At 30.7% G+C, this 12,452-nt stretch overlaps 5 protein-coding genes across 5 annotated transcripts; 2 read left to right on the forward strand and 3 right to left on the reverse strand.

Annotated features, from left to right (window-relative positions):
* Window positions 1-41: 41 nt before the first annotated feature.
* On the reverse strand, window positions 42-2,406 carry LOC117223143 (protein O-glucosyltransferase 2). Its single transcript, XM_033475285.2, has 7 exons — window positions 2,012-2,406; window positions 1,696-1,901; window positions 1,388-1,599; window positions 1,075-1,319; window positions 771-1,008; window positions 395-694; window positions 42-307 (listed from the first exon to the last, which is right to left on the reverse strand). Exons 1-7 carry the CDS (start codon window positions 2,185-2,187, stop codon window positions 194-196), a joined length of 1,491 nt encoding a protein of 496 aa, XP_033331176.2. The 5' UTR covers window positions 2,188-2,406; the 3' UTR covers window positions 42-193.
* Window positions 2,407-2,699: 293 nt separating this feature from the next.
* On the forward strand, window positions 2,700-5,712 carry Fbxo42 (F-box protein 42). Its single transcript, XM_033484039.2, has 7 exons — window positions 2,700-3,205; window positions 3,288-3,634; window positions 3,723-3,880; window positions 3,959-4,089; window positions 4,164-4,303; window positions 4,391-4,527; window positions 4,597-5,712. Exons 1-7 carry the CDS (start codon window positions 3,082-3,084, stop codon window positions 5,141-5,143), a joined length of 1,584 nt encoding a protein of 527 aa, XP_033339930.2. The 5' UTR covers window positions 2,700-3,081; the 3' UTR covers window positions 5,144-5,712.
* fand (Pre-mRNA-splicing factor SYF1 fand) lies at window positions 5,445-9,507 on the reverse strand. The gene is made up of 15 exons (XM_076527173.1): window positions 9,162-9,507; window positions 8,942-9,090; window positions 8,533-8,854; window positions 8,167-8,466; window positions 7,944-8,085; window positions 7,719-7,870; window positions 7,419-7,639; window positions 7,180-7,342; window positions 6,985-7,098; window positions 6,740-6,902; window positions 6,556-6,665; window positions 6,265-6,468; window positions 5,967-6,186; window positions 5,731-5,880; window positions 5,445-5,585 (listed from the first exon to the last, which is right to left on the reverse strand). Exons 1-15 carry the CDS (start codon window positions 9,204-9,206, stop codon window positions 5,503-5,505), a joined length of 2,538 nt encoding a protein of 845 aa, XP_076383288.1. The 5' UTR covers window positions 9,207-9,507; the 3' UTR covers window positions 5,445-5,502.
* Window positions 9,508-9,653: 146 nt separating this feature from the next.
* Ccm3 (programmed cell death protein 10 Ccm3) lies at window positions 9,654-11,228 on the forward strand. The gene is made up of 5 exons (XM_033467354.2): window positions 9,654-9,916; window positions 10,033-10,210; window positions 10,309-10,441; window positions 10,525-10,689; window positions 10,769-11,228. The coding sequence occupies exons 1-5, from the start codon at window positions 9,845-9,847 to the stop codon at window positions 10,851-10,853; spliced, it is 633 nt and encodes a 210-aa protein (XP_033323245.1). The 5' UTR covers window positions 9,654-9,844; the 3' UTR covers window positions 10,854-11,228.
* Arpc5 (Actin-related protein 2/3 complex, subunit 5) lies at window positions 11,195-12,342 on the reverse strand. Its single transcript, XM_033467356.2, has 3 exons — window positions 12,014-12,342; window positions 11,849-11,921; window positions 11,195-11,614 (listed from the first exon to the last, which is right to left on the reverse strand). The coding sequence occupies exons 1-3, from the start codon at window positions 12,172-12,174 to the stop codon at window positions 11,375-11,377; spliced, it is 474 nt and encodes a 157-aa protein (XP_033323247.1). The 5' UTR covers window positions 12,175-12,342; the 3' UTR covers window positions 11,195-11,374.
* Window positions 12,343-12,452: the final 110 nt, after the last annotated feature.

Genomic DNA, 12,452 nt, shown 5'->3' on the forward strand with positions numbered 1-12,452 from the left:
AAATTGAATTTGATACGCTATATTTTGTATTAACTCAGATATACTTTTAGTACTTCCTTAAATCTTTATTTTATAACAAGCAATAATTCGTAATAAAAAGAAAAATGCAAAATTTAAATTGATATATAATATTTTTTATACAAAAGCTACAAAAAAGAAATCCTTTACCAAGATGTTAAAAAAAAACATGTAACTAGAGTTCCTCTTTCATTTTTCCATCGTAACATTTACAGGAGTGTTTAGGTTGCAGCACTTCTTCCATATTATTCAGTATCTTAACTTCGCTCTTTAAGCGTTTATTCCATTCCTAAAATGTAAAAATCGTGTTATTCTATGACATATTTAAAAAGAATAAATGAAGTTAAATCTGTCTAATTATACGTGAATTTCTTACATTAAATAATACTACGTGGTAACATAATACATCACGAGGTAGCAAATTGTCTCTTGCAAATTGTCTAGCAGTTTTAGCTATTTCTAGCGCATCTTTATCATGCTCCTTAGCCCACGTAATTTTTTTAACGAGATTTGATAAGTCACTTTCTACAGGCACATAGTGGTTACCAGGTATAAGATCATTATAAAAGAATTCATAGTATTTTGATTTCTGTTTAAGTACCAAGGAATCTCCGGCAAGCAAATACGGAAATCTGTATGCAGCAACACTACCGTCAATATTTAGCTGGTATTTATACTGCATAAATATTAACAATATTATTTTTATCGTTCATTATAGATCTATGATATCATTATATATCTGTATTTTTTACCTCAAAAAAATTAAATAATGATATATGCTTCTGTCCAGGGCCATACTTGTCTATCTGATCTTTAAAGAAAAAGAAATTAGTAATTGAAGCATTAAACAAATCAGGATGTTTTCTTGAAATATCAATTAGATCTAGTCGTTCTTGACGAGAATCACGGCCACGCCAAAATAGTTTCTCTTTCTTTTTCTTCCATGGTGTGTCTATGTTACCTTGTACAGATAGTACATCTAACATTACCCTGTTTTATGAACAATATACTGTATATTTGTTAAATTAGTGATATAAAATTTGGTAAAATTCATACCTTCCCATTGCTTCTAGAGATGATTCAGTAATATCATAAGTAGGCATAACAATATCCTTCGTATCTATGGAACCACACCAAGAAAAAATTGGGTAGTTCTTACCATTTTGGGGCACAAGTGGCCAATCCCCCAAATTCACAAAAAGTTCTATATCTGGCAAGATAACTTTTCGAGTAAGAGATAATAAAATTGAATCCATGAATATTTTAAAGCCCACGTGTTTGCCATAACAGTGTCTAAAAATCTTGTTACACCTATTTTAATTCAAACACAGTTTCAAACAAATTAAAATATAGGAACATTAGTACTCACTTTATTGGTTTTAACTACATAATGACAAAGACTGACACTTCCTGGTTGATCATATTCTTTTATAATGTTTTGGCGTATTTTATTAAAATCTACATTAGTAAAAGGTAATAGATCGTTAGACATTTGCGTATAATTCGTGGAACACTCCATATTTTTTATCCATTTGTTAATAGAAGGATGTGGGCAATAACATTCTTCTTCATAGACAGGTCCTAAGCATTTATATTAGAAATCTTTTTATAATGTAAAATATTTAACAGTGATATAAATTTATACTACTATAGATTAATCATCAAACTAAACAATACCTTTGAATTCCATCGATAGAATAAGGACATGTTTCACTTTAAATTTTAATTTTAAATTGAAACAAGTATGATCTAATCTATATCTCACAATGAAACTTCCATCCTTGCAATCTAAAATTTGTGTTCCTATATGACATGTATGTCCAGATAATGTTTGGCCTTGTATGTGGGCAGAAACTATGTCTTTTCCCTGTGATTCTGTTAAACTTAAAAATATTTAAATCATCAGAAGAATGCATGTATATAATAAATACAAGAAATAAAATATTATTATTCCAATCAATTGATAAATTATTTTTCTAAATAAAAAACATACTTTTTTCCGTTTGAGTCAACCAGTTGAAAGAAAATATATCGTGCTCGCATTGTTATTTTATCTGGTTTTAATCCAGGACCCCAGATGATTGTTTTAGACGGATCAATTTCAACAACTATTCCTTCTTTACAAATAAGCAACAATACAAACAGTGAAAACAACATTTTTGTCAACATTATTGTTTACAATACAAGATCTACAATTAACTGAGTCAATTCTTTAAACTGACGTCTTTGTAAAAATACTTCACGATTTCCGAAACTGATTAGAGAAAATACTGTTGTACCATTGTACAATAAATATAAGTTTTTAATAAATTCAATTCTGTTATTTATCACAGAGAGAGAGAAAGAGAGAGAGAGAGAGAGAGAGTGCGGTCCACAGAGCAGCTTCACACAAATACATCTGAAGTTGCCCAAAATCGTGACAAATTCATTTGATTGGTATCGCGCATTTGATTCTCTTTAATATACTTTTTTTTAAATTAAATATTTTATTATTATGTTCCTTATGCATCAGTAAGTATAAACATTTACTGTACTATACAGGCGAAGATAGTAATTAATAAGTATATATCATCTACATCTTTTTATCATCTTTTTATTCTTTCATTCAGTTACATGATTGTGCAATTTACATTTGGCGCGGCGAAGTTCATGGCAGTCAACATTTTAAGACAAAACTATGTTGTTCGTTGTCCCACAGAGGGTTCTTGTAGTAGTACCATTGCAGCACAAAAGATGTACTCTGTGGCATAGTTGTCTGACACTAGGTTATCATTGTTTACTAGAGTCATAATAATTTTTTATATGGCCTATATTTCGTAGAATAATAATTGTCGAAAATGAATAGAAATGTTTACAATGTAGCGAGAGACGTTTAAATTTGTTTCGTTCAGACCTCAGGGATTCCTTAATTTGTCAGCATCTCTAGAAAGTGATAACGAAACATGATTCTTAACTGCCTACAATTATAGTTTCACTATTCTTCGAATAATTCGAATCTCGAAAGCAGCGTAGCTACTTAATAATAGTATTCAGAGTGCTTTTAATACAGATATTTCGTGTGAAATGGAGTGCAGGATCGACGATTTACCAGATGTTTTGTTAGAGTACATTTTAAGCTTAATTCCACCTTACAAAGATCTTCAAGAATGTAAACTTGTGTCCAAAAGATGGTTTCATGCAACTAAAAGTACATCAGATTTTTATATTCAATTTTTAATGTATATTTGCAGCTAGGATAATCATGGTAAAAATGTTCATTTTTGTTACAGATGTAATACAGCACAACAAAGCACATTTTCAAAAATCTGTGGCTTATGGATCATTGCTTTGGAGTGCTTGGCCATGTTCTATAGATTGGATGCCTACCATAGGAAAGAGACACTCCCATTCAGCTTGCATGTATGATAATTCTATGTATGTTTTTGGAGGCTGTACTGCTACATGTACAACATTTAATGACTTATGGAGATTAGATCTGGACACAAGAACATGGGTTAGATTAATTACCATGGGAAGCTATCCATCTCCTAAATCTTGTGCTACTATGTTATATTATAAAAAAAGTTTTATATTATTTGGTGGATGGTCTTATCCTTCCCCTTATCCTTTACACCAGGTATATACATCTTTACTCAGCTAGTTAATTATTTAATATGCAAATAATTATTGACACATTCCTTTAATTACATTTTGTATATTTGCAGCAATGGAAACTATTCAATGAATTACATGTATATTCTATAGAATCAAATAAATGGATTGTTATAAATACACTAGAGTCACCTCCACCTACATCAGCACATTCAGCATCGATTCATAAAAATAATATGGTTGTGTTTGGTGGTATATGTAATGGATATAGGTAATATATTTTAAACCATTCATGTCTTGACACTCCAATTTCATTTAATAACAAGGACATTATGTTATTTTGAGGCAGATCCAATGACGTATGGTGTTTGAACTTGGATTCTTATAGTTGGCACAAACAAACTACATCAAATTTAAAGCCACATCCACGTTATGGACAGTCTCAGATTGAACTAGGAGATTACCACCTTCTTGTACTAGGTATTCCTTACATAAAATAAGCTTTTATTATGAACTAATGTATTATTTGCTTTGACTAATGATTACAAAATTAGGAGGCTGCACTGGACCTAATGTTGCTATGAATGATGTCTGGTTGTTAAAAATGGAAGGCACAACTTGGACATGGAAAAAAGTGAATATGCACAATACAGAATGGGCCCCAACAAGGATTTGGTGCCATCAAGCTTGTAAGGTAATGATACGAAATACAGTAAACAATAACTTATTATAAAGCAAAATAAAATAATTTAACATAAAAAATAATGTTCTGATACTATAGGTGGGAAATTATGTTATTGTTTTAAGTATAAATAAATGCCAGAAAAAATCAAATGATATGAATATATCACTAAAGAAAGTCACTAGTCAAAGAACAGCACCACCACGGACATGCGATTCCGACAATTCCCATGAAAGGTTTGACGAAATGAAAATAACAATATATGACTTCTAATTATAGATAAATTCACGAATATAATTTTTCAGACAAGAAAATGATTCACGTATTGACAGAGATGTGAATGTTAACGGTCGACACGGATCTTTTTCAAGAGCCTCTGTGCAGAATGCGCACTCCTCATCTCATCCCCCTAACTTCACAAAGAGTTTACCATTATGTAACGATAATGTTTTAAGCATGGCTGCTTTCCGCGATGAACCAGTACGTAATGGTTCGAACAGCAATCGACAACGTCAATTAGAATCAATCAGGAGAATGGAAGAAAGAATTAGAAATCGAATAACGCAATTAAAAGCTACAAAACGAACTGGAAACACATTATCCATTTTTGTATTGGACATTACGAATGTTCTGTGTGATGAGTGCACTGCTTCATGGATTCCTTTAAAGCACAATAATCAATCAGGTCCCGACGAGAGGATACTTTATTCATTGGTTGCAGGAAGAGGTGAATTAATAGTATTCGGTGGTATTCGGAAGGAGCAGACGTCTTTACAGAGTCATCCAGACATGGACGAGTCTGAGGTTTACAATGATCTTTATTTTATAAATCCACCAAGATATGTTATTTAATATTCTGCAATAAAAAAACAATACTAATTACGTTAGTGTTGTATTAACTTTAGTTGTACGACGAGAACAGTATTTGCTGAAGATTATTTTAACATTGAAGGTATATGCAGTTCATTAATTTAAGACAATTTTATAAATATCTTGTGATAAATATTTAAAATGTTGATTTATTTCCTTTTAAAATCGGCGTTATATGTAAAATTAATTATTTTTAAAACGAGGATTTATGAACTTTATGACGAGGATTTATAACATATTAGCTTTACGTAACTATAGTATATATAATTGAAAACTCGCTAAATTTCATTATAAAATCATTTATTTACATAATTTCCAAGCAATGTAATTTATTGAATGGTTTAATCTTCTTCTCCTTCACCTTCAACTGTTTTTAAACTACCGAACACTTGTGACGGTATCATTTGTTTCTCGATAGGAATATCTGAAAGTAAAAAATATTTAATTAAAAGACAAAGTATAAAATGTGTACGTTGCTATGAAAAACTTGTCCAGAAAGATTTATAAATGCATTTCATGTGATCAACACTAATAAAAGTCTAAGTGTGTTATTGTAGACTCTACATTACCTTCCTCTATATCTGCCTCGTTATCATTGGCATCATCGTCTATATCAATATCTATTTCGTCCGGATTATTCACTTGAGCTTCTGCTTTGCCATCTTTCTCCGTTACACCACGAACGAATTTAATACTATCCTTGTAGGCAGCAGTATTGTCTATTACATTGAAGGAATTGTATTAGAAAAGATAAAAACGTTCTACAAGTTGTAAATGCTTTCTCATAAAAACTTTTGTAAATTACCTGTGCTTGGTGTTTTAATATCCAAAAGTCGCATAGCGTCCACTGGTACATCAACGGGTGGATTTGATGCATTATTCAACATTTGTGCAGACATCATATTCACTTGAGTATTATACATAGCTTGAACGCTGCGTTTAATTCGAAGCATTTCACGCATTGTATCTTCATTGCCGTGTCTCACTTCGAACTCTTTCCATATTTGCCAGAAATTTGACGTTACCTAAATAAGACATGCATATAGGATAACTTCATTGTTTCAACATTAATATAAATTGTACTATAGAATAGTATTTCATACTCTTGGATCACATATCTGACTGCAATGTGCATATATTGCTCTAGCTCTGTCAACTTCTCCTAACTTTGTTTCCATTTCTGCAAACCGTAGACACATTTCTCTTGTATTTTCTTCGTTAAGAACTTCAATAGCTTTTTCATATATTTGCCGTGTCTTTGGTACACCATAAATGTCCGCTGCTTTCTTTATGTATATATTGAACATCTGTAACGATATAAATAGTTTGCTAATTCTTATATTTTCACAACATTATCAAAACATATTTATCAATGATATCATTGAATATATTACCTCAAACCTTTCTTCAGGAAGTACTGCACTTGTTGCCCGTTCATACACTGACATTGCATGTCTGGCTAAACCATGTTCTTCTTCTAATTTTGCATACAATAAATACAAAGCTGCAACAGAATATAATTAGAAATCGTTACGTGATTAAAAGTTGTTGACTAAATAAAATATTAAAGGGCAATACCTTTGGCATATTTTGGTGGACAGTGTTCGAGGCACTGTTCAAACAAATCTCGTGTTCTTTCTAATTTAGTGCCACCGTAACGTTTTAAGAATTTTGTAAGATAAGTATTCCATATATCATAAACATTGGGCCATTTGAAAAGTGCAATTCCTTTTTCATAAGCCTATTAAAAACATTTAAACATTGCAGCCATTTGAGCTTGCCATTGAAATTTCAATAAAAATAGAGAGAAATATTTTACTTACCCTAAAGGCTTCTTCAAAATACTTATTTTCCTCTAGAAAGAGTCCGTAATTAATGATAATTTGTGGTGTGGCAATTTTTAAATCTATGATTTTGTCATACACAGCTTTGCATGTCTGGATTAAAAAATATAAAAGTTACAAATTGTGAAAAAAATTGTAAACAAAAAAACATTATATTTTCGTACATAAGAGTACCTTAAATGTTCCAAAACTTTCTTCCAAATCGGCGTACATAGACCAAACTTTCAAAGACTTGTACAATCTCATTTGTACAGTTTCTGTTTCATCATGGTAGGCCACTTTGCGGAATGGCATGGCAGTAGCTCGGTGCATGAGTTTTAGCGCCTCCTTGTAATTGCTGTATAATTAAAACTGTATTATGCATTCATTATATTTCATATAATTCTTAAAAATTGTAAAGCATACTACTATACCCATGTCTAATTTCCATTTCCGCCCATTCACACCACACAGAAGCGAGATCGTCAACTTTAGTATAAGGAACATGAGTTGCCTTTTCAAAAACAACCCTAGCATCAGCTATTTGTGCATTCTCTTCATAAAATTTACCAAATGCAACCCATAATGTATGTAACTTTCCTACTGCTAATTGTGGTTGTACAGTTTGTACAGCTTCTGTGTATGTATTAATAATCTAAAAGGGTAAATATTTTTTTGTATTATAACACATTGCTTTCGTTTTTCAAACAATTTTTGTCTAAATCAATACGTACCTCGTGTGGTTGACCTTCATAAAGCATAACTCTCTTATGCCATTCTTGTACATTATGAGGATTTTGTCTAAGTAGCACAGAATTAAGTAACAATAATCGTCTTTCCATTAAATGTTCAAATCGAGCTAATCTTAATTCCAAATCTATATCATCTGTAAATACAAGATTAGTAAGTGATAAAATGTAAACCTTAGAGAATATTAACTTATATAACTATTTTTATACCATCTGCAGTAGGATTTTTTGCAACTTCTTCCATGCGTTTACTAAGACTAAGTTCTTCAAATTGTGCATAAGCATCAAAAACTTGTGTAAAATCTCTAACAGTAGTTACTGTCTGTATCGCTTCCTCATAAATATCTCTTGCCTATTAAAATAAAAATATGAAATTATTTTGCACAGGAATAAAATTATTTAAATTTTAGTGTAATAAAAAATAATTTTGTACCCTTTCAAATAAACCACTGCGAACATAATAATCAGCTAAAGAGTTCCAAAGGGGCCCTAACTGATCAGTATATCGCCTTAGACCACCTCTGATGATAGCATCTACATTAAGAGACTTTATTTTAGATGGATTCTTTGATATTAAGTCACACAATTCATTCCATAATTGATGATTAGATTTTCCATGCTTTGAAACAAAATCATCTTGATTAACAATTTGTGCAAGTTTTACAGCTGCTTCATCAAGTCTTCCAATAGATATTAGATATTCTATATATTCTTCTGTATCTTCTGGGGCCAACTAATCAAAGAGTATGTATTATCTGTGTGCAAAGTAATAAATGTAATTTGTTCAATGTATATATACCTTCAAGTATCTTCTAAAAACTCGTACTGCAGTTTCATATACATTGTGTTTTTTCAAAAATTCAATATACAAGGGCCATACACGATGATGTTGCGTAATTGGAAGAGCTCTAAGTGCTCTATCAAACACTTGTCGAGTACGAGTAATATAGCATTGATCTGTCATTAATGTACAATAGTCCATCCAAATTCGAGGCATTTTGTGCATGAAAACCAATGCACGCTCAAATGCATTATTTACATCTTCATAAAGAGCATCTGTTATACATCGTCCTTTCAACTGACTTACACGTTGACGCAGATAATTATACCATAATTTGTAACTGATGAAAATATTCTATTATTACCTAGCTGTCATTACATAGTTATTATTTAATAAAAAGAACTCTTAATAAAAATACAAATCATACCTTCCAGGTAGTTCTTTTAATGCTCTTTCATATACAATATTTAAATTACTACTTTTTGTAGTTTTTAAATGATCTATATAACGCTGCCAGTGTTTTACGGAATAAGGATTTCTTAAGATTTCCTCTTCATATGGCAAATCTTCTTCATTCTGTTCAAATAAATATTGAAAGTAAACTCAATACAAAGTATTTTGAGGTTAACTGAAACAAATGTACTTACGAAAACATATAAGTTCCCTTCCAAGTCTTTCCGTTCTAACGTCATTATTAATGTAAATAAATATTACACAATTTATATAATTTGATTGCATTAAATACACGACTGTATTACGTATTTATATCCGGCTGCTAACTCGAGAGGTTATCCCTTGTTTTGATGCACTTTCGTACCATTTGTTCAAGCCGCGTTAGGTCAAGGCGGTATTTCATTGATCGCAATCTGGATTTCTTAAATCTAATAAGGAAGACGTTTATTCGCTAATAAGGTTACATTACTTAGAAATAACTGAAACGATCATTTTCAAATAATAAATGAAAACAATATTTAGAATAATTGAAACGGTTTTATTTAAAAATGTCTGCAATTAATAAGAATTTGAATACATATTAAGGATAAAACGATAAAAATTATTCAGGTAGTATTGAATTTAGAAAAATTGTACATGAAGGTTTACTTGAAGATCAAGTTGCACAGCCTGTTTACCTCATTTTTGGAGGAGACACTGAACTGGACTGTGACAGCTGTCATATCAAAAATATGATCGTAATTGATAACTTTTAATATAAACAATTTGACCGATGTCTGCATACTTCATTTCAGAGTTGAATTAGTCGTGTTTTACATTCAAATTGATCGCAAATTAATTACGTTCGAACTGTTATCACAAATAAACGTTGTAAACGATGACAATGGGCGATGAGACTCCAGTTGCATCACTGGTTCTTCCTGTAATCTTAAGACCAATATTAATGAAGGTACTTTAAATTTCTGAGATCTTTTTACCACGTGAAATCTAGTTTTAAAAACTGAAAAAAATTGAGTCATCGAATGGTTACAAACTATTATTACATGTTTCTTGGTTCAATTGCAGCTAGAGAGACAAAATGTACTGGCTGCTCAAACTCTCCGCACAGCATTATTGAAAGCTGAAAATTCTCATCCAGGAATCACACATGATTTCATTCTTGGTATAATACGACGGGCTGAACTTAATCTTGATATGAATGAAAGTGTTTTGAGATTGCAAGGAGCAGCTTCTGATTATGATGGTATATCATATTGACAATGTATATTAAATAAGATTGAATGAAATATTTTGATAATATATAGTAATATTATAATATACGTAACTTTTTCTGAATCATAGTTGTAGAATACAGATCAGCTAGATCCGAAGATGCTTTTCAAGAACTAAATCGTAAATCAACTTCATTGAAAAGAATACTTAGTCGAATCCCTGATGAAATAACTGATCGTAAAACTTTTCTTGAAACAATCAAGTGTGTATTTATATTTATCTATTTCATTTATGTGTAATTATTTTTGTTGTTCATTTAATGTAACATATTCTAAATATTTCCAGAGAAATAGCAAGTGCAATAAAAAAGCTTTTAGATGCAGTAAATGAGGTCAATGCATTTATTCGTGGTTCTGCAGGAAAACAGGCATTGGATCAGAGGAAAAGGGAATTTGTTAAATATAGTAAAAGATTTAGTAACACATTAAAAGAGTATTTCAAAGAAGGGCAGTAAGTATTTGTCACTTTAGTTCCATATTCACATTGATTTTAATTGAAATATTTTAATTCAAATTTGTAATTTTTACAGAGCTAATGCAGTATTCGTGAGTGCTTTGTACTTAATACATCAGACAAATATGATAATGCTCACAGTAAAAGATAAGTGTGAGTAATGAATTTATAATAACAAAGTTACTTGTAACTATTATGAAGTATGTATTATTATAATTTTATCGATTTTGTTATATATTTGATAATAGAATTTAAATACCATTTAATATAAAATGTATATCATTATCTTATATGTATTAAATTGTTATAATATCATTATCGACAAATGAAATTATGAACACACGAAAACGATTCTAATAGAAGATATAAATGTTGTCTCAATGTAGTATGTTGTTATTTCATGTAAAATTAATATATATGTTTAAATATGACTGAGGAGAAAGGAAATTGATTTTGAAAAAAACAGAACAGATTTGGAATTAGAAAGACACTTCCCCAAATGTATAAGAAATAAAAATTACTTTATTGATAACAAATGTACACAAATGTGTTGTATATTTCCCACTTGGAAAATTGAATGGCTTGGCTATCTACATCCTCATTGTATTAACAATGACAATGAGTAACAGTAAGGGTTAGTGGTAATTATCGTAATGAACATTACTGGAAAATGTACAAATCTTCAAGCACGCTTGCTATCTGAAAATGCTCGTACAATACTGCCAACGCCACTAATATTGTATACTTTTTCATGCCAGATTAACAAATGACTACTGCTACCTTCTGTAGGAATTTCAAATCCCCGATATATGTATTTCATTAAAACATCCAATAGGTCACTATCTAATCGTGCTAGACAGTCTTCCATTTGATTAGATTTTATACTTAAAAGAACCTTCAAAGTTAAATTCCTTGCATTGTCCTGTAATTTTTAAGAATCTTTAATACAATGTATTAATTATACTCAAACAATAATATCTCCGTTCAAAATAAAAATATAGGCATAAAACAGATCGCATAAAGTGAAATTTTACAGTCATTTAAATATCAAACAACAATGTAAATTAGAGTAAAATATAAAATACTATCGGCTAGTGAAATATAAGTTTTATTTATTAAGTAAAAATGCAATGAAAATGTGTGACAGTGAGGTTACCTTTACTTGTTGATTTTTACATTCAAGTGGAGCAGATTTTAATACTAAGATCAAAGCTTCGGCATTCTTACCCTTGAATAAACATTAAGGAAACTATAACGAATTGTAACAAAATTGTTTAGAAGATAGTTATATGTGTCAATACAAAAAACATTAAAAGGATATTGGCTAAGAAGTGTCAAAACTTCCGTCTCGTCTGGACCAGTCGGTCCTCCTAATCCTCCATCCGCATCTTCTTCTTTAAAATTATTATCACTGTATTGATCTACATCGATTTTTCGAAATGCTGATGCTGACGAGTCCTTCTTGCCATCGTTTCGTGACATTTTGACTACGTGCTTGACGTTTCACAGTGATCACGCCCGGCTTATCAACTAACGCTTTTAGAATGAATCTTCATTGGTCTTTAAACATAGAAATATATGAGAAGTGAAATTGCTATCAGAAATTTTCATATTCGTGTTCTCAAATTGGGTGACCGTGATACACCATATACAGCCAGCGTTGCCATTTCTTTGAGTTAACATTTTCGACCCTTTCTATGAGTTATTCGATGAAAGAAGAAAAAAATCGGAAACATTGGAAAGTTAACATATGCATATGT

Source organism: Megalopta genalis, chromosome 1 (genome assembly GCF_051020955.1).
Source record: "Megalopta genalis isolate 19385.01 chromosome 1, iyMegGena1_principal, whole genome shotgun sequence".
Lineage (NCBI taxonomy): Eukaryota > Metazoa > Arthropoda > Insecta > Hymenoptera > Halictidae > Megalopta > Megalopta genalis.